General features: G+C 43.3%; 1 protein-coding gene across 1 annotated transcript; it reads left to right on the top strand.

The window, feature by feature from the left end:
- The first annotated feature begins 4178 nt into the window (after positions 1–4178).
- Positions 4179–20869, top strand: Rdh11 (retinol dehydrogenase 11). Its single transcript, XM_031355260.1, has 7 exons — positions 4179–4735; positions 6787–6905; positions 7271–7426; positions 9258–9362; positions 10370–10579; positions 12808–12997; positions 18867–20869. The coding sequence occupies exons 1-7, from the start codon at positions 4599–4601 to the stop codon at positions 18970–18972; spliced, it is 1023 nt and encodes a 340-aa protein (XP_031211120.1). The 5' UTR covers positions 4179–4598; the 3' UTR covers positions 18973–20869.
- Positions 20870–21684: the final 815 nt, after the last annotated feature.

The raw sequence follows: 21684 nt of genomic DNA, 5'->3' as shown, positions 1-21684 counted from the left end.
GGAGGCAGAGGCAGGCGGATTTCTGAGTTCCACGCCAGTCTGGTCTACAGAGAGTGAGTTCCAGGACAACCAGGGATACACAGAGAAACCCTGCCTCGAAAAACCAAAACCAAAACAAAACAAAAAAGAGAATAGTCTGTTCCTTTACTTTATTTTACTCTCCTTTTTCTGTCACATAGTCATGGGACAGAGAGTTTTGTAGGAAATTTTTAAACATGCATGCTTGGGTCTAGAGGAAGGGGAGCCGTATTCCAACTCCAGGGCCAGCTTTTTTTTTGTTTTGTTTTGTTTTGTTTTTTTCCAGACAGGGTTTCTCTGTGTAGCCCTGGCTGTCCTGGAACTCACTCTGTAGACCAGGCTGGCCTCAAACTCAGAAATCCGCCTGCCTCTGCCTCCCAAGTGCTGGGATTAAAGGCATACACCACCACTACCTGGCTAGGGCCAGCTTTCAATTGAAGTAGGACAGCATAAAACAACAATCCAGTGCCACTCATACCTAAAAGACACCCAAATCCCCATAAAACTGAACCCAGTAAGCTGAGAACAAAGAAGGCTTGGAGATAGGATATTTTTGGCTCTATAGCCAAAATATATCAGAGGATACCGTAAGACAGAGCTGAGAGATGCACCAGCCAGCACAGAGCTGCAGCGGTCCTACTCCTTTTCTCTCTCATCCTCCTGCTAGGCTGGGCTTCTGGTTCCCATTTCCCAACAAACTTACAGAGCCATCAATGGTAACTTAGAAGACAGGATATTTACATGAAGAGGAAGAGATGAGACAAAACCTAACTGCACTTGGAGCAAAGAGCACTAGGGAACAGGGAATCTCTTTTCCATTCTCTGGATCACTCACAATATTTGCAAAGGTCCCAAATAATATTAGGATCAATTATGCCATTAGGTAGCCAATTGAATTGATTACAGGATATTGAGGCCAATTTTTATTGGAAAGGTGAATAAATTTAGGCCCCTTTGGCTTGGATTTCAGATGCAGAGACTGGAGGTTTTCTAAGAGGCATCCCATGGGGGAATGAGAGGGTACAGAAGACACTGTCCTCATAGATAAGAGAGGGGAAGAAAAATGTCACTGCAGCCTGTGGTCATGGGTGTCCCAGGACTCATGGAAGACCAAACCATTCAGTGGGTTGTCACCACACTCAATGTAGGGCTAAGCTAAAGAAGAGACTCTGGTACCAGGAATTTTGTAGATGCCAGAAGGCATGGATGAAGACCCAGTTCTAGTGGTAGGTTCTCATTCACAAGAAGGGGCTGAGGAATAGAGTTGCAAAGCCATGAGGAGTTGTGGGATTTATAGGCAGCTCCAAGCAGTAGCCCCATAGGGCTAAGGAAACTGCGGGGTTGCAGCTCCAAGGGTGGTAGTGGGCTAGGGTCAGGTGAAGAGGGCTAGCCATTGCCTTAAAGACTGTGACTGGGAGTGCCTCCACCTCCAAGAGGACAAGAGGGGTGCCAGACATTCAATGGCCACTTCCAGTCACTTCCTCAGACTCAGAGAAACATTTGCACTGACTAAAGAGGAAACTTGCATAATTGTCGCAGGTGGATGGGGTGCTGAGGGATCAGTGAGCCAGAAAGTGAGTCTGTTGTGGATGGACGGTAGAGGAAGGATATGGTCCCAATGTGGCTCAGACCACGAGAGGGGATCACAAGCACTAGAAAGAGTTTATGCCAGGCCCCCTTCCCCCCTCCAAAACATGTAAGTGTTGAAGTTCTGAAGGGAAAGGCTTCCTCTACAGAAGTGTTGCAGTAAACGTGTTAACAACTCTGCTGGCTGGGGAAGGGTTTCCCCAGCAAGAGTTTTAACAGTTCCACTCCACTCTGGGGAAAGTGTTACAGCTCCTGGAAGTCACACCTCACAGCAAACCTCCTGTAGGAAATTTTACCAGGAGGGAAGAATCCAGGAGTGACTGACTACCTCTGTTTTGGGGAGAAACAGCTGGGAATTGAAAAGTAGGCAGGGCTTATATAGGATTTCCTGGGGGTGGGGGTGGGGTGGAGGTGGAGCTTTTCAGAGCAGAGATTTCCAGAGTGAGGATTGATGGGATTTCAAGTCCTGAGCTTGGGGAGAATTTGTTGGGGTTTGGTCTGTTGTTATGTATTGTAATGCTAAAAGTGCAAACTCCCAAGACCTGGTTTTCCCAGAGAGTCTACATAAAGACCCAAGTGACTATGTGACCTTGCCCCCGAGTTATTTGTGATTGGTGAATAAAGATGCCTGCATGTCGGCCACCTTTCTGTCCAGTGGAAATAAGGAGGCAAACACGAGCTCTTCCCCATGCAGTTTAATCAGGGACCTTGTAATCTTGCTTCTTACATCTTACTTATTTCTATCTTACTTCTTCTATTTTACTACTTACATCTTTACATCTTACTACTTCTATCTTACTACTTACATCTTACTACTTCTATCTTACTACTTACATCTTACTTACTACTACTTACATCTTACTTACTCCTATTCTTACATACATCTTACTTCTATTCCTACATCTTACTTCTATCCTTACATACTTACTCCTAATTATTATATCTTACTTACTATTCCTATTCTTACTTCTATCCATACATCTTACTTCTATCCTTACATACTTACTCCTAATTCTCATATCCAGCCCCCAGCCCTTGTGGGTTAAATACTTTCCCTGGTCCCAATCAGCATCAGCTACGTGGCAAAGCATAATAGGCTACGAGAAATCATGCCAGCTTGCATCATAAACTGGAGACACTCAGCTTTTCCAACTAAGGGCTTGTTTATCAATGCTCTCTTCTCTGGCCAGAGACCAGGTGTTCAATATATATATATGGTGGCAGCTGCGGCTCCCCACACCTGCAGGGATACACAGAGAAACCCTGTCTCAAAACAAAACAAAACAAAACAAAAGATGCCTACAACCTATAGCTGGGAAGACTTGAGATAGGTGGGGCTTGGTGTTCCTGGGTTTGGGGTTGGAGGAGACCATGCAGAGGGAGAGAAGAATGTGGAAAGCCGAAAGACTACATGGGTTAGGATTCAGGAAAGCATGGCCATGAGGGCTGGCCGATTGGAGTTAAGAGCAGCCCAGATGAAGCATAGTAAGTAACTCAGGGTTATCAACAAGAAATAGATTTTAATAACATAGAGGATAGATATCTACTCTTGTGCTGATTAAGGCTCATTATAAATATAAGGTGGAATAGAAATCCCAGGTTGGGATTAAAAATAGGCAACAACAAGCTTATATAGGATTTCTAAAGGGGAGGAGCTTTTCAGGGCAGAGATGTCCAGAGTGAGGATTGGTGGGATTTCAAGTCTGGACCTTGAGGAGCTCAGGGATTGGTGTTTTTTTTCACCCCCTTTTGCCTGCATTGGGCCTGTGGGTCAGAGTGGCTGAGGCATCATCACTGTGGAGCTTCTCAGGGAGGCTGGAGAGGAGCTGAAGCTGCTGTGGCAACTCCTGTAGAGTTGACTCAGGAAGGCAGAAACTGCAGCTTTGACAGCTCCTGCAGTACTACCTCACAGCTGTCTCTGTGCCACCTCTCAGTGATTACACCAGTTCATGGAAGAGATGATGTTAAACATTTATAAAATGAATAAGAAACAGAATCCATAAAAGGCTTTTATTGAGCTGTGAGCTGCTCTCTAAGTACCAGACATCAAGAAAGCGACAAATGCTGATGATTACTAGATAATCCGATGCTAAATCTGTAAAAATATGTTTTCCTCCCAGGTGCTATAAAACATCCAAATTGACCATGGAACAGGTGTCTTCCAATGAATGGAAATTAATTATGCAAATGACCAGAAACTAATAGTGTAGGTGGGAAACCACAGGCAGATAATGACTTTTAAAACTTGTTAAACATGATAATCCATGTTTATCTCCATGAAATACACCTCAAGTGAAAGAAAAGTTTGGACAGGGAGCTTGCTTATTCCCAGAGAAATGTTCCTGGCCTTAGTTCAAGAAAGGATTAAATTCTTTGGCATAGTGGTAAAACCAACTGTGCCAATCTGAGAAATTCATTGTTACCTTGAGGGGTAATACGTGATAGTCATCCAAGAAACTGTTTTATTCTCAAATAATGACCAAGTCCTTGGGAAATTATGAAGGATACTATCATAGTTCAAAATAGACACAACAGTGATTCTCTAGGGGAGGTCCTAACTTGCTTTGCCCCACAGGACAAAGGTAGTCTCTGAGGAAGGACATCTTCCACCACACCAGCTGTCCGACTAACGGCTTCTGTCCTGTGTAATCGGCCTCAGAATACTTTCCAGACGCTGTCTCCCAGACAAAATGTGATAATTTCTTAATAATGATTGGGGAAAATTGAACCAAACATTGGACTCGGGCCCCAGGAAATAGCAAATTCCTGAGACTTCCTAAGAATCAATTAGTGGCCAGAGAGCAGTAGAAGGGCTGACTCAACGATCCCACAGGGCCTAGGCTCTGGACCTTGAAGAATACTGTTCCAGTGTTATTCAACTTTTCATAGTGCTTGGAAGCATCACTCTGAATATATCGCCTCCCGGCGGCCGCCAAATCAAGGACTACATTTCCCAGAGGGCTTTGCTCCCTGGCGGTTGCTGTTGAACCGGGATGTGTCTAGGAATCAGAAGCCATACACAGTCTGGCCGTCCACTTTGGAGCGTCAACTTTCACTGCGCTGAGATGTTTGGGTTCCTGCTACTGCTCTCTCTTCCCTTCATCCTGTACTTGGTCACGCCAAAAATCAGGTCTGTGTGAATGTTGTCTTTTCTTGCCAGGTCTTTTAGAGAGGACAAAAGTCCCCACTGAAGCTTGCCCCCCACTCCCCAGCCTCCGTAAAGAAAGTCTAGGAAATGACTGAGGAGTCCTTTAAGATAGCTAAGATCTGGAGTTTACTGGACTGCAGACGAGATCCTGGTGTCTTGGACGTGGGTACGGCTAGACCCCAGACTCCAGGTGGTTGTAAAAGCGCTCCGGGTCTCCATCATCCTGTTTTGCTCTTTCTGGCCTACCTTATTTCCTCCAGCGCTAATCTGCTTTCTGGCTCCAGGAAGCCGGTAAGCATGGTGGGCTTCAGATTCTAAACAGTGCTTCTTTCTCTGCTCCCATGCTTTGAACCAGCCTTTGTCTAGCTACTTGCCTCCAGCCCTTAAGCACTTTTTGCTCTCTGAACCTGAAGCCCGTGTTATCTGGAGCATGCTCTCTTGTTGCCATTATTCACTCCTCCGTGCAGGTGTTGAGACAATTGAAGGAGAAGATTCATTTTCCTTCGGAGTAGGGGTGTGCGCTTGTTTGCCCGAATTAGACTACTAGGGACCGGGGGGTGGGGGCGTGGGGGAGGGGGCAACACATAGTCAAAGAAAGTGGAATGGTCTCTTGATTAGGTGTCAGGTCAGCCCAAACCTAGAGGCTTTATCACAGGAGAATCAGCCTCAGGCTACAACAAGGAGCAGTCCACTGATTGGTTCTGAATAAATCACCAGATGGTGAGCCCCTTCTTTCTGGGGCGTGGCCATAGTTCTTCTCGGAGTTGAGGCTGTGCCATCCTTCTGTCATTTTGTACATGACCAACGTGGTTTTTCAAGACCGGCTTTCCACTCTTTTTGCTTTTCTTTCTCCCTGGTGGCCCACTTCCATTTCTATTTTTCCTCCTCTTACTGCTTCCCCATGAAGACACACATGGACCTTGCGCTCAGGTGAAAACATGGGGTTCTTTCTACCACAAGATCTTCATATCTATATAGAAGCTGAAGAAAACGTTGAATTGGAGCTACATCCACTGAAATGTGTCTTAGAAGAGAGCACTTTAAAGGCTCAACTATCCCCGTTGCAACTAGCTTGGGAGAGTGGGGCCAGAGCTGCGCTTTCAAAGTCTTATTTTCAACGATGACAGAGGAAGGGCTAATTCCTGGTCCCCAGGATTTGTTTAGTGTTGAAGCTCAGTCTGAAGGGCTGTGAGAGACAACCAGGGGCCTTGGTCCCCAGGGAAGAGAAAGGTTCCTTTGAGCACCACAAGTTACTTTACCTTAAGTAGTGGTTGCTTACAGACAACAAGTTTAGTAGAGTGGTTGAAATGCTCCTTAAAAACAGATCCTTTTAGTCCTAAAATCGAGGGGAAGAGAAAAGGAAAATCTAAGGGTTGTGTGTGTGCTTCATCCATTTGGGAAAGGCTTGCAGAGCATACAGCACAGGAGCAAGGACTCCCAACTAGACACATGAGATACAGAGCCTTGCTCTTTCTGCTGTAACTTTGCTCTTTGGTTGTTATTATTATTCTGATCTGAATGTGATGGTAGTAGTCAAACCCAGGGCTTAGCACTGGGGTAAACTACGTATGCTTACCCATTACATTCCTAACCCTTGTCTCGTTCTTAAAAGTATGTTTTTAAAAAAATGTGTGAATGTGGTTGTCTTTTTCTTATTGTGACCTAGATTCACAAGCTTACGATTTCTATTCTCTCAATTGGATTAGCTATTCTTAAGATTATAAAATGCTGTTTGCCACAGATTGACATATAAAAGCCACTTTTCTACTGTTTGGTTGAGTCTTATGATTTCTTAAGCCAGAAATGCCTGATTGGAAACTTTAAACTGAAATCAAGTGCCTGACCAATCAAATACTGATCTAGGTCTTGTGCTTTGGGGAGCAGATATAACTTTGTTTCATATTTTTGAGACTGCATCTCGCTATAAGGCAATAAAAGCAAACTCAGCCCTGGAATTGGAAGGTGGATAGAGCTTCGGGAGTCTTCAGCAGGAGTAGATAATGAAGGGCTGATATGTTCTCCTTTGTCTCTAGGAATATGCTGTCCAGTGGGGTGTGCACATCTAATGTCCAGCTTCCCGGGAAGGTAGCCATCGTCACCGGTGCTAACACAGGCATTGGAAAGGAGACAGCTAAAGACCTGGCCCAGAGAGGCAAGTGCATATGTTCCCAACTCACCTATGCTGATATTTTACCCCTCACAGTGGTGGTCATGTTTCTTCCCAGACTTGGAGTGTAAGAACACTCCCAAGTACCTTATTAATTTCCTGTTATAGTCTGAATCTAGTATGATGCTCTACATATAATGGGCACTTAAGAAGAAAACTTTACAAAATAACAAATATCATTTTTATTTTTTTTTCTTTGCTAATTTGCTTCAGATACCATGGTCGTGAAGTAAGGGATAAAAATTCTGATTTTGTAAAATGTCAGGAGCACTCAGCACCTGTGATCAGTCTTTCAAACCACTTGAAACCAGAGCTGACTGGCTTTTTCCCCCCCTTCATTTGGTTGACAGGAGCCCGTGTGTATTTAGCTTGCCGGGACGTGCAAAAGGGAGAACTTGTGGCTAGTGAGATCCAAACCATCACAGGGAACAGTCAGGTCTTCGTACGGAAACTGGACCTAGCTGACACCAAGTCTATTCGAGCCTTTGCCAAAGACTTCTTAGCTGGTAAGTAGTGAGAGACCGTATTATAATCATTGGGATATTATTTATGTCAAAGGGAAATCTTCGGGATACAGAAATGAAAAGAGAGCCTGTTTTAGTTCCTTTACTATTCCCATGGTAAGACATCTTGATCAAGGCAACATATAAAAGAAAGTGTTTCATTTGGGGTTCCCAGTTCCAGAAGGCTAGAGTCAGAGTGAGTGAGGAGCAGGGCAGCAGGTAGGCAGGCATCGCTGTCAAGCAGTACCTGAGACATCCTATCTGGATCTGCAGCCACAAGGCAGAAGTAGCTAACTGGAAATGGTGTGGGTTTTTGAAATGTCATAGCCCACCCTAAGTAACATACCTTCTCCAACAAGGCCACACTTCGGAATCCTTCCCAAAGAGTTCCTCCAGCCCCAAAATTATAGCAGTGAGCAAGAGCTAAAGTCGAAACTGTAGCAGAAGCATCAGAACTCAATAGGGGCTTGGTAAGGTATATTATATCATCCATGCTAGGATAGGAAGATGAGGAGGCCCTAGGCTCTTGAGAGCTGGAGCTAAATAGAAGGTTGAGATTCATAAGAGAGCCGTTTGGTCCACAGTATGTATACTAAGAAGAACAAAGCCCCGGCCACCTTGGACATAGTACAGCAGCTTACCTGCTCTGGGTCTATTGCTTACTTTTCCTTTGCTGTGATAATAGAGTTCCAGAAGGGTGGAGTCCATGATGGCTGACTAAGGCATGGCAGCAGGAGCAGCTGAGGGTTCACATCTACAGCGGCAAGCAAGATACAGAAAGCATACTGGGAATGGCACTAGTCCTTTGAAACCTCAAAACCAGTCCCCAGAGACATGCTTCCTCCAGCAGGGTCACACTACCTAATTCTCTCTAAACAGCTACCAACTGGGAACCAAGTATTCAAACATCCGAGATTCCTGGGGGACATCTCATTCAAGCCACACACTTAGGATCTGGGTAGAGAAAGATAGGGTGGTGATGTGCAAGAATAAGAACCCAGGCTGATATCATGAAATCCTTCTACTAAGTCATGTAGGATCTTAATTTAAAAACCCGTGGGGCCAGCAAGATGGCTCAGCAGGTAAAGGTGCTTGCTGCCAAGCAACCAGAGTTCAATCTTTAGAACCAACATGGCAGAAAGAGAGAACTAATTCACACAAGTTGTCCTCTGACCTTCACGTATTCCATGTCATATATTTTCTCTGTCTTTCTCAAGTAAATAGATGCAATAACATTTTTTTTAGAAGGTGGTGGTAGTTTACCAAAAGTAGGTATGACTTACCCCTAATCACCTAGGGACTTCTTGAGGAAAACAACTTCCACCCTTAAGGATTTACAGTCATAAACCATAAATCACACAAGGAAATGAACTAAGAGAGAGAGGTGGCAGGTTTCTTTGAGGGCCTGAGTCCCACAAGTGTGGGTGTTCATGGGGCACCCCAGCCCCACCCCACCCTTGCTAGCTTCTAAGTCTTTCCATTCACCTTGCAAAGTTTTTCTGTTGGGAGAGGTAGATGGAACACTTCCACAGAACAATGAGTAAGGAGCTTTTGGAGAGCCTGGATGTGACAGTCTGTGATGTAAAATTGAATTTTGCCCTGTAAAGGTGTGTGGATTAGCTCTAGTCTTACAATAATAACCCCCACCCAAAAAAAACCAAACAAAGTCACTAGAAGGGAATAAGGACAAAGAGTGTAGTCTCACACCCCTCCTTGGATCCCCCAAGAGTGTAGTCTCACACCCCTCCTTTGATCCCCCACTTGGAGGCCTGGACCTGGGTTGTGAGGAGGACTTCTAAGATGTGAACTCCATGGCTGTTTTCTCTTCCTGCAGAGGAAAAGTATCTGCACATTTTAATCAACAATGCGGGTGTGATGCTGTGTCCTTACTCGAAGACTGCAGATGGCTTTGAGATGCACTTTGGAATCAACCACCTGGGTGAGAAGTCTGTCTCCAATCCAAAGCCACGGGGAACCGAAAACTCAGAAAATTTAGGAGTCGGCTCAAGCTGCCTCTGTGGCATCATTGGGGCTCAGGGCTGTAATCAACCATGCATGCATAGTAAATGGTTGAGAACTGTCTGAAAGAGGAGGGCTAATCCTGAGGCTTGCTTCAGGTTCTGCCTCCTCCCCCATGTATGTATACTTATACATCTATGTATGTATGTATGTATGTATGTATGTATATATGTATAAAGATTTTTATTTATGTGTATGTCTGTATGCTACATATATATATGTGTCTGCAGAAGCTGAAAGAAAGCATCAGATCTTCTGGAGCTGGAATTATGGGTAGTTGTGAACTTTCACATACGGTTATTAGAAAACAAACTTGGGTCCTCTGGAAGAACAGTGAGCACTCTTAACTGCTGAGGCATCTTTCCAACTTTTCTCCCTATTTTTTGAATCTGTAATTCAGATTTGGCTTGTGTTGGGAGTATATTTGAACAGCTTGATTAGACAGAGGGCTGTGTTGCTATTCTTAACAATCAGTTTTTATAGTTAGCAACAGGCAGAGGCCATGCGGCTCTCCATGTTTCACTGTGGGTCAAGGTCTTTCCTAGACTACCTCCCACTCATGATCTTCTTGCCTCAGCCTCCTGAGTGCTAAGATTACACGTGTGTGCCACTGTTTGCTCTTAAACAGTGATGGTAACCTCTGTTGAATTAAAACAGGATTCATATCCTGAGCACAAACATGTCTCGTATAAGGATATCTCCTATCTTTGGCTGCTTCTAGTTCCTAAAAACCCCTGTGAACCTGTTCTCTAACGCATACTGAGAAGCTGCTGTGGTGGGCCTCATTTCTGAGTACCACCCCGCCTATACCAGCTGCTCTGGCAGTTCCCTCTCTCCCTCCCTCCCAGAGCTGATCTCTGCTTATCATGATGCTTCTTACCCAAATGGGTGCTGAACAACTCTGATAATCCTACTCTCTCTCAACAGGCCACTTCCTCTTGACCCATTTGCTGCTAGAAAAGCTGAAAGAATCAGCTCCCTCAAGGGTAGTCAATGTGTCTTCTTTGGCACACCATTTGGGAAGGATCCACTTCCACAACCTGCAGGGTGAGAAGTTCTACAATGGAGGTCTTGCTTACTGCCACAGCAAGCTAGCCAACATTCTCTTCACTAAGGAACTGGCCAGGAGGCTGAAAGGTGAGTGGGAGTGAGCAGTGTGAGAGAGACAGGAGACAGTGGGAATAGCGAGAAGCCACAGGATGGGAAGTGTTGTCCAGAGCCCGTCGCCTGCACAGGACTTGCGTCCATGAGTCTAATTGGGTATGCTTTTAGTAAGTAGCTCCCACTGAATATTGGAGGTGGCTGGCTAAGGACAGGGGAATTCTGACTTTGAAGACTTGGCCTCACTGCTTACTGCTGTGCTACCTGCAAGTTATAGAGATCTCCAGGATTTAGTCCCTCCTAGATAAGGTGAGAACTGCTTCACAGCTCGTGTTCATAATCCATTCAGTTCCTCACAAGCAAGTCAGGGTTTTTCACTCCTTGTGACAAGTGAAGTGGTACTTAATAACAGACATTAGTATGAAACATGTACTGGGATGAGTAGACAGGGGAGGGGGTATCTCTGTAATTGCAAAAGGTCAAGCAAGATGGCTGGAGAGATGGCTTAGCAGGTCAGAGCACTTGTTGCTTTTATAAAGACTCAGGTTCAGTTCTCAGCATCAACATGATGGCTCATCCATCCATAGTTCTAGTTCCAGGAGCTCCTATACCTTCTTCTGACCTCCTTGGGTATATACTATGACATACACATAGTACGTATGCACACATGTAGGCAACAAATTCAAGGGAAAAATATGTTTGAGAAAGGGAATCTCTAATCAGGAGTAAACATGGTTAGCACTGTCTGCTGTGGATTTCTAATAAAGAGAAAGGGAATCTAGGGCGGGCAGTGCTTAGCAGTTGAGCCAGATTGAATTGAAGCTCAAGGAGTCAGGAGCAAGAGCCTCACTGTTGAAACAGGATGATCAAACTACATGGACAGCTGCAAAAGTTGCGAGATGAGAAGAAGGAAGCCAGTGGTCATCTCAGACCCAGTGTCCAATCTGTGCTAGGGCAAGATATCCCTTACTGGTTCAAGACAGTTACGGAGAAAATGTTGTAAAAACTACCAAAGGGTGGATGAAGAAGCTAAGATAATGCAGAGGTAGAGAGATGCATCCATTGTGAGAGTTAGGAAAAAACAGTAAGGGACCCCTGGCAGTTGGGTTCATTAAGGGGAAAATAGTGGTGTATAGAATACAGGAACCCTGATGTGCGGGAAAATTGATCATGCATCCCACAGATGTGCATCCCATGTCCTACTTAGGGTCTGGGGATGAAGTACAGGACCAGGTCAGGTTCAGGAACTTCCTTGATTTGCTTTACAGCTCTGGGGAGAGAGAGGTTAACAACCAGCACATGAAGTCACTCTAGTTCTATGTCACATTTACTTTATGACATTCAAATAGTTTAAAAGTACATAGAACTAAAGACAGAAAGCCTCTATTAATCCCCCATCCTGGGCCCAGAGCAAGCAGGGGCTGGAGCAAGAGGGAGAAGGGAAGGGGAAAAAAAATCCCCCATCCTTCAAATTCTCACTGTCAGCAACTGCCAGTCACCTTCCTATGCATTTGCTTTTGTGTATTCATCATAGATGGATCTACAATTCTAATAAGATCTCTGTGGTCTTTCCATGTAATGTACTACTGCTATTCAAAGGAACAGTTGCCTATAACTCCAGCTCCAGGGGATCTTCTGGCCTCTGCATGCACCCTACACATGGTATACTTATATAGAGACACACACAGTGTTGATACACACATTAGTCCCAGCACTTGGGAAACAGAGGCAATCGGATCTCTGTGAGTTCCTGGACAGCTTGGTCTACAGAGCCAGTTCCAGGACAACCAAGACCACACAGAGAACCCCTATCTCAAAATAACAACAAACAAACAAACTTGTATAGTGGGTGAATTCTGAGGTTTGGTATTTGGGTAGAAAGTGATGACTGAGGAACATCGCTTAGATGTTTGGAAACAAGTCACAGCACTTAGAGATTTAAGAACACTGAAGAGACCTGGGGTCATGGCAGGTGGTGGAAAAGAAGCCTGAGAGGGAGGGCTGAGGACGGCCAACAATGTGAAGAGCTGCTGAGAGGCTGGCTCTTGGCTCTCCTACCCTACAGCAGCGACAAGCCTCTCTTAGGAGCCTAGCTCCTGAGTCCGCAGTGTGTATAAATCACAGTGAGTAGGTGCGTGGGATGTCACCAGGAGCGCAGAGATCGTCTGTGGCAGTCATAAGTGTCTTCACATGCTTTGGTTTCTTTGTCTAGTTGGTAAAATCAAATCTTGTCTTCCTTCTTGACATGTCCCCTGCCTGCCCAGGCTCTAGAGTGACAACATATTCTGTCCACCCTGGCACAGTCCATTCTGAATTGACTCGGCACTCGTTTCTTCTGCGATGGATTTGGCAGCTTTTCTTCTTTTTCATCAAGACCCCTCAACAGGGAGCTCAGACAAGCCTGTACTGCGCCGTGACCGAAGGCCTCGAGAGCCTAAGTGGCAGTCATTTCAGGTATGAGTGCATTTGTCTTTGAAATGAGTTGTTACTGCTTCAGGGAAACAACTTGGGGTTTGTCTGGCATGGTATATAAAATTTGTATTTCTATAAAATGTGTATTTCCCAGAGTCAGAGAGATGGCTGGGCTAGCACAGGCTGCTCTTCCAGAGGACCTGGCTTCCATTCTTAGCACTCAGTTACAATTGTCTTTAACTCTAGTTCCAGGGAATCTGACATTGCCTTCTGGCCACCATGGGTACCAGGCATGTACATGGTTCATAGACATACATGCAGATAAATACTCATACATATAAAGTAATAATAATAGATTAGAAATTTTAAGGTATATTTCCTAAAATAGCTTTTGTCCTTTAATAAAAGAATTTTGCCTGTTTACTTTTTTTAGTACCTGCTTGTTTGATTTTATTTTTATACCATCTTTTTAATTAATTTTATTTTTTTCTGCTTTTGTCCTCTCATGTCAATCCTGTTTTCTTCCCTTTTGTACCCCAACTTCTTCTTCTTCTTTTTTTTTTTTTAAGAATTGTTTATATGTATAATTGCACTTTGCTCTCTTCAGACACATCAGAAGAGGGCATCGGATCCCATTATAGATGGTCTGAGCCACCATGTGGTTGCTGAGAATTGAATTCAGGACCTCTGGAAGAGCAGCCAGTGCTCTTAATTGCTAAGCCATCTCTCCAGCCCCTCTATTTTGTTTTTAATCTGTATTTCTCTATTATCTTCACAATTGAAATAGAACCAATCAAGTCCCCTATATTTTATTTTATTATTTTCTCAGTGCTGGGGATGGATCCTGGGGTCTCCTGATCACTGCCACACTGCCACATCCCCTGCCTAATTTTTGGGTTTTGGGTGTGTTGTATGCATGTTTGTATGTGTGAAGGTTTGCATGTGTGTTGTACATGGGGAAGCCAGAGGATAACTTCAGGCACCATCCACCTTTTGAAGAGGGTAGGACACAGAGAATGACAAGATTTCTCTTTGGCTTGAGACATGCCAAGGAAGCTGTACTACCTGGCCAGTGAGTCCCAGGAGCCCACCTGTCTTACTCTCCCTGCCCTGGGATTACAAGTTTGTGCCACATCTGGCTTCTTTTTTTTTTTATAACATGCATCCTCATGTTTGCAAAGCATGTACTTTACCTACCAAGCTAATCTCCCAGTCCTATTTTTATCTACATACGTATTTATTTTTTGAGACATGGTCTTGCTGCATAGCCCAAACTGACCCCAAACTCACAATCTGCCTGCCTCTGCCTCAATTTTTATTGTAGAATAAATAGCATATTAACCCCATCCCACTATCCAGCTTAAACTGCCAATAACTCATGGCCAACCATGTCCCATTCCCATCCTCAAGCCTGTCACAATATTTTTATACAGAAATCAGGTGTCAATAAATTCAAACTTATAACATATTTTACCCCACACTGTCAAGATATTGTTGATATTTTATAGATGAGACCATGGGTAGCATTAGATTAGAAAGATGAATAAATAGATGAAAAAGGGTTCTTAATGCCAGCCTGGTAGAGGAGCCATAGAAATTAGTGCAGCAGAGAATTAGAATCTGATCTCTGCTTTGGGAGAAACAAAAAGGAGGGGGGGAGCTTTTTTTGTTTGTTTGTTTAATGATTGAATAAGTAACCCTGTAGGATACAGAGTTCCTGGTTTCAAGCAATGACAGCTGGAGTGAAAAGGCAACTTCCACGAGAGAGGCCTGCCTGACTTCTTAGTGGATGCCTAGTTGGATGTGGGGCTGAAAGAGGATTTGGTACCCAGCTTCACATCTGTGGGACCAGGAGGTTGATGAGAAGGGGAAAGGAGAAGCAGAATGGGAAAAGAATACATATGACTTAAGGACCTTGAGTTCCAGAGTAGTGAGCATGAGTCCGGCAAACGAGCAAGAGGGAAGTGTACTGCCGTGTTAGCGCAGGCTGGGAATGTCCGTGGCCAATCAGCTGTCTGGCATACCTCCATGGGAGCTGTTTTGGGAGTGTGGGGACACCAACTGTCTTGAACCTTAGTTCCATTGTTTCCATCCACTCTTCAAAGAAGACAAGTTGATTGGGAGGGTAAGTTTGCTGTTGCCAAAAAAATAAACAGATATTCAGTTGACGTGACAGTTGTCTACCTGAGATTATATATATATATATGTCTAGTATGTGATATCTGCATGTATACAAGTAGAATTGTATAGCAGGCAGCTTGAAATAAAGATCTGAACCTCAAGAACTATATAAAGTATAAAAGCACTGTACACTAGACACATAACTGTGCGTTGGAATGATTGTATTTTATTTTTTTTTAATTCTTTTGAGTCAAGGTCTCACTAGGCCTTCACTGTCCTTGCTCTGTAGACCAGGTTGACCTCAAACAGAGATCCACCTGCTTCTGCTTCCTAGGGTGCTGGGGTGAAAGGTGTACACCACCACACTGGCCTCAGCTTTTCTTTCCTTTTTTTTTTTTTTTTTTTTTTTTTTTTTTTGAGACAGGGTCTCATGCTGGTTTCAAGCTCAGTCTCTAGCTGAGGCTGGCCTTGAACTCCTAATCCTCCTGCCTCTAATTCCCAAATGCTCAGATGTGTGACTTTTAAGGAACTTTTCTTATGCTGTGAATATTAATTTTTACTTCATTTTGAAGGTCTAGAGCAGCAGTCATGTAGATCAGTATCTAGAAATGATGTTGAAGCCTATTCTGATAGAGAGAGGCCTTGACTATTTTAGTGGATATTCCCTCTGCCTGATCCTACTAACCTACTTTCTGTTTAAGGATTTGCCTAGTCTTGATGTTCATATAAGTAGAATCATAACTAGAATCTCTTGTGGTTTCTTTCACTTACCTTAATGTTTTCAAGTTTCATCCATGTGAAAGCATATTTCACTATTTAGTTACAAACAGTATTTCATTGTATGTTCGTATCATTATATACCATGCATAAAATGAACATACCATTCTGCTTTCTGGCTATTTAAATAATACTGTTATGAACATTCATATAACGTTTATTGTATTATTGTTTGGCTTACTTTCATTTTGGTCTTTGAAACAAGGCTGGCCCGAAACTTATGGCAGTTATCCTACCTCAGCTTCCCAAGTGCTGGGATTATAGGTGTCGGCTGCAATGTCCAGCTGTGGTTTTTGTTTTGTTTTGTTATGTGTTTGTTTTTGAGATCAGTTTTCACTCTGTATCTCAGCTGGCTTTGAATTTGCAAAGTAACTCAGGTGGGCCTTGAATTTATGATCCTCCCGCTTCTGGCTCTTGAATACTGTAGATTAAAGACATACACCATCATACTTGACCCACATAGGAATTTTTTTATGGACGTTCCTTAATGATCTATAGAGGAATTTCTGAGCCGTGTTTAACTGTGGAGGAACTACCAGGTGTTTCTAAGTGGCTGTACCATTTTGCATTCCCACTAGCCGTGTGTGAAGGTTTTGGTTTCTCAGTCATGACCAGCACTTTCCTTCCTTCTAGTCTTAGCCATCCTGGTGTATGTGAAACTGCACCTAATCTTTCTCATTTTCCTGCTAATGCTGTTGAGTCTTTTGTGTGCGTTGTTCATTTGTGCATCTTTATTACAGAATTGTCTTTTCAACTCTTCTGCCAATTTTAAAATTAGGTTTTGTCTTTTTATTGTTTGGTGTTCTTTATAGTCTAGATACAAGTCCTTTATCAGATATATGATTTGCAAATATATCTTCATATTCTGTGAATTATCATTTCACCTTTTTTGATGGTATCCTTTAAAGCTCAAACATGTTTATGGCATGTGTGCATGTGCATGTGCGCATGTGTGCACTCATGCGTGTGTTGCTGGGACTGAACCCAGAGCTTCTACCACTGAGCTCTATCCCTAACCCAAGTGTCTAATTTTAATGTTGATGAAGTCCAATTTATCATTTTTATTTGTCAGTTGGACTTTTGGTGTCGTATCCAGGGATCCATTGCCTTTCTTAAGGCCACAAGGACATACTACGGTACTATCTTTCCTTCTAACCATTTTAAAGTTTTATCATTACAGTGAGGGCTAAGATCATCCAAGTTAGTGTTTTAATGTGATACTGTAGAAAGGCCCATGTTAGTTACTTTGCTCCTTGCTGAGACCAATTAGCTGGCAAGAGGGAGGAGCAATCAGTTCAGAGTTGTGCTAGGTCCTGTAGAACTACCCAGATGCCTCATTCACCTGTGGCCGGCCATGTGAGTTGAGAGAATTTCTGATTCTTTTTATATTTATGCTGGGGAGGAAGTCTTGCTCTGTAAAGCTTTTGAACTTCCTGTTAACTATAAGAATGAAGACAAAGTTGCTCACACATGGTATTGTGGGGAGGTCAGCAGTCCTCAGAGGAGGCCTTTCTTTTGGGATGCTGCCCTGCACATAGCCCTACTTTCCCCTTACTAAATACTGGTATTCCTCCATCCACTGTGGCAGCCACAACTGTAGTTAGACATTACCAAGTTTCCTTGGGAGGGATACCACTGCGTTTGAGAACCACTGCCCTGGAGCACAAACCAGGGACAAACCACAAGGAAAATCCCAGTATGAGTATGTACTAGGGGGGTTGCTCAAGTTGGTGAACACTTTGGGTTTGTCCAGAGTTACTTTGCTCATGTTCCCACCAGCATTTCTTGCAAGGTCATGGGATGAAATGATTCTTGTGTACCTAGCACATCTGATAGTCTAAGTTCACTCTCTAGCATCCACAGAAAAGTCAGGTGCAGTGGTAGACACCTGTAATCCCAGGACTAGGGAGGCAGAGATAGGAAGATCGTTGAGGCTTGTGGCCAGCCAGTCTAGCTGAGTTGGTGACCTCTGGTTCAGTGAGAGACTCTATCCTAAAAATAAGGTGAGGAGTAATGGAGGAAGACATGTGACATCAACCTCTGCCTTCCTTATACGTGAATACACATATGCACATGTACACACATGAACACGAATGTATACATGACTGATGTATACACACACATGCACACACAAAATATACTAGATGAAGAGGGTATACAATAAAATTAAAAGAATTGCCCTTGAAAGAATTTTCTAGGTGGTACAGAGTTTGGATGCCTGTCCTCCAGAGTTATGGCAACGTAGAGAAGGATCCTGAGAATACCATTCTGTGGCTTGAATGTGTCCCCAACATAACAGTGTTGAGAATAATAATCATCAAGCTCATGGAACATTGTTGCCATTATCACTGACTGGGTTTGGTATTATAAAAGTGATTTCCCCTCATTCTCACTTTTACGCTTTTTGTTCTTCCTCACCCTCTCTTTCATCATGTCCCCATGTGCCAGGGCTTCAAATGGGCCAGGCAGTCAGTGCTCAACCACTGAGCTAGCTGCCCAACCTTCTTCACTTATGTAACAGTGCCTTCTGCAGCTAATCAACAGCAGGATGTTAGCCACAGTCCTTGAAGGGTAGGCCTTTGACCTCATTTGAAGTAAATGGACCTGTACAGGTGTCTGGGCAACACTGATAGAGCTAAGCATATTCATAGACCACATTGTACAGCAGACAAAGCATTCTTATTAGAGATAGTAGAGTGAGAAGATAGAAATATTTTCTTGAGAGAAAGACTGGAGAATAGTCTGGCTGTGGTGGCATGTGCCTATAACCCCAGCATTTGTGGGGAGGGAGTCAAGGCAAAAGGAACATGAGGTTGAAGCCAGCCTGGGCTACACAGAGAGGTGCAAATAAATAAAAGATCAACAAATGAAGAAATAGGATAGCATTTTTCCTATAAAGTACCTGGGGGAACCTGTGAGCTCTAGATTGTTTTCCTAGCATATTCTTTATATTAGGCAAAGAGAAAATGCCATTCTTGACCCCGTGTTTCAAGTCTCTCTATTTCCCTTCCAGTGATTGCCAATTGGCATGTGTCTCTAGCCAAGGTCGCAATGAGATAGTAGCCAGGCGGCTGTGGGATGTGAGCTGTGACCTGCTGGGCCTCCCAATGGATTGGTAAGTAGTGGTTTGGACTCAAAAGAAGATTGGAGGAGATGATGATGATTGTCCTTCAAAGTGGCCAAAACCTTGAACATGAAGAGCGCAGAACTTCAAGCCTTGCCCACTTGGCACCCAGTTAAATCCCAGTACACTGCCAGGTTCCTCTAAACCTCTTGAGTTTGTACTGACTTACTTTGTTCCTGCTCTTGCCAGTGTTTCTTCTAGTGGTATCACCGACTAAGACAGAGAACTTTTGTGTGACCTACATAGCTCCTCTTTTCCTTTGAAAACTACTCCTAACCAGGAGCACAGAAGCCCTATGAAGATTGGTGCATGGCAATGTGAATTAGATGGAGCTCCTCCCAGCCAACCATCCTTTCCTTGAAGAACTCCATTGTAACCACAGCCAAACCTCAGAAGTCCAGGGACCTGGCTCAAGAACAGGTCTTTGTGGTCCCAACATCTGAATACTTAAAAGTTCTTACTAAATCTGGCAGTCTGAAGCTTTTGCTAGTGAGACACTCTCTATGTCCAGACTACAGAAGAGCTTCCTTCTCTAGGACGTCTGTGGAATTTGAAGGCAGAGATAAAAATAAAGCCAAATGGTCACCTTCATGCTGTTTCTCAGGCTAGTAAGGAGGGAATGAAAGGAACATCATGAGACGATAGGTCACTGGGGTCAGTTAGAGACCCCAGACCCACAGAGGCCTTTTTTTTTGTGCCTTAGTTTCTCTTAGGAAACTAGAAAAGGAAAGGCCTTCTCATTGCCCTTGTGTCGATTGTGTGTGTCTTCTTGTGAATTCATGCAGTTGGACGCTTTTCCATAAAATTCACAATAGCCACAAAGGAAAAATCTTTAATCAGACTGTAATGTAGAGAAATTACCAGAGATGGAACAAATCACTGTGGAGTTTTTGAGTGCAGCTGCAAAGTGAGGGAGACACTCTCTGTGTTGTAATCGCTTACTGAGAAGCACAGATGCCACAAGGGAAGACGTTCAAAAGAAAAATCCTAGGATAACGTGTTAATGAACAGGTTAGCTAAGGATCTAAAACTATAACAGAAAGGCAGTAATAGACAGTGATAGAAAAGCACACTATCTTAATCACCAATCAGTGTGGCAAGAAAATGTCCAAAGCACAAGAGCGAAACCAAGTCTCTGTTCAGAAATGTTATCCTAAGGATTGGTAATTATAGTCAGTTCATAATCTCTCAGAGCATTTTCTTACCTTAGCTTAACAAGATGTCCATTTTAGGAGTGCGTATGGAGAGATGGGATGGCTTAGTAATGCCTGCTGTTCTAGAGGACCCTTGTTCAATTACTAGGACCCAAATGGTACCCACAACCATCTATAACCTCAGTTATAGATGATCTAGAGGATCAGACAGCCTCATCTACCTCCACAGGCCCTGCAGGAATATGGTGCACAGATACACATGCAGGCACCCATACAAATAATTTTGTAAAAAAAAGTCAATTTTGACATGGGGGGAGTGTGCTCTCCTGGAATGTGTGAGGCCCCTGGGTTGGATCCCAGCACTGCAAAAGAAAGTAGAGATAGCTTCAAATTTCTAAAATTTGGAGAGCTTCTATCAAAAGCAATACAGACAAAGGGTGTCAGGAATCCTTCATGTTCCTATCGCTTGTTTGGAGGATGCTATTCTAAAGAAGTTTGCCATTTTCTTGGGCTGACAATTATATTTTAAGCTTGAATATGTAAGATTGACAGGACCACAATCTTTAACTTCTAATATTTGTAAATTGATTTTTATGGGTTTGTTCTGACCAATAAACTTATTTTAAAATTATTTTATGGGGATATTGGAAAACTTTTGACAATGCAGTGATTAATCGAAATAATATTTTACTTAATGTATATTCACTTGTCAATGAAAATAAAGGTTCCTTTCAATTACCTTGTTTTTAATTCCAGTTTATAACTGTAAGAATTAAATGAAAGTGATTTTAGTTTAAAGAAAACACAGTTATGCAGTTATTTGCCATTCTATTGGATACATATGTCCCAGAATCATTACAGTACACCTAAAGTGCATGTGCCGTTAATTTGGGTTGTGATCACCAGACCAGTCATCAAATATTTTCCTACTTACATGCCACTGACCCAAGGCCACTGTTTCCACATTTCTTAGTCTTGGCAGAAGCTCCTTAAGTGTCTATTTCTGTGACAGAGAAATATAAGACTTGGGACTGAAGAGATGGCACAGTTCTTTGGATCACATACAACTCTGACAGCACGGCAGGCAGCTCGCCTGTAATTCCAGCTCCAAAAGATCCAACACCCTCTTCTGGCTCCACCAGCAGGGCACTCGCCTTCACACATGCACATATATATTCAAGTATAAATTTTTAATTTTATATATTTGGGTAGGGTTTCTCTATATGCCCTGGCTGTCCTGGAATGTGCTCTGTAGACCAGGCTGGCCTCGAACTCAGTGATCCATCTGCCTCTGCCTTCCAAGTGTTAGGATTAAAATTAAATAACATCCCTCTTGATCTATCTTTTAGTTTTATAAGAAAAAGAAATAAGACTTTGATGTTTGTTTGATAACAACATCAGACTTTGTTATCTCTGCACAATTGCGTTTTATATTTTTTTCATTGAATTTTAACAGTCAGTGGATTCAAGTTTTTAAAACCCATGGCTTCAAAGACTGCCACGGACCGGGATTTCTCGCGGGGTCCCTGTTCCGCGGGACAAGGGATTCTGGC

Source organism: Mastomys coucha, unplaced genomic scaffold (genome assembly GCF_008632895.1).
Source record: "Mastomys coucha isolate ucsf_1 unplaced genomic scaffold, UCSF_Mcou_1 pScaffold6, whole genome shotgun sequence".
NCBI classification, from domain to species: Eukaryota; Metazoa; Chordata; class Mammalia; order Rodentia; family Muridae; genus Mastomys; species Mastomys coucha.
This window is presented reverse-complemented; position numbering and strand designations above follow the sequence as displayed.

Excerpts from the sequence above, each read along its gene's own strand:
- Rdh11 (XM_031355260.1), top strand. The coding sequence starts at position 4,599 with ATGTGTCTAGGAATCAGAAGCCATACACAGTCTGGCCGTCCACTTTGG. Across the intron at positions 7,427-9,257 it reads TGCCAAAGACTTCTTAGCTG|AGGAAAAGTATCTGCACATT; the intron begins GTAAGTAGTGAG and ends CTCTTCCTGCAG. Across the intron at positions 9,363-10,369 it reads CTTTGGAATCAACCACCTGG|GCCACTTCCTCTTGACCCAT; the intron begins GTGAGAAGTCTG and ends CTCTCTCAACAG.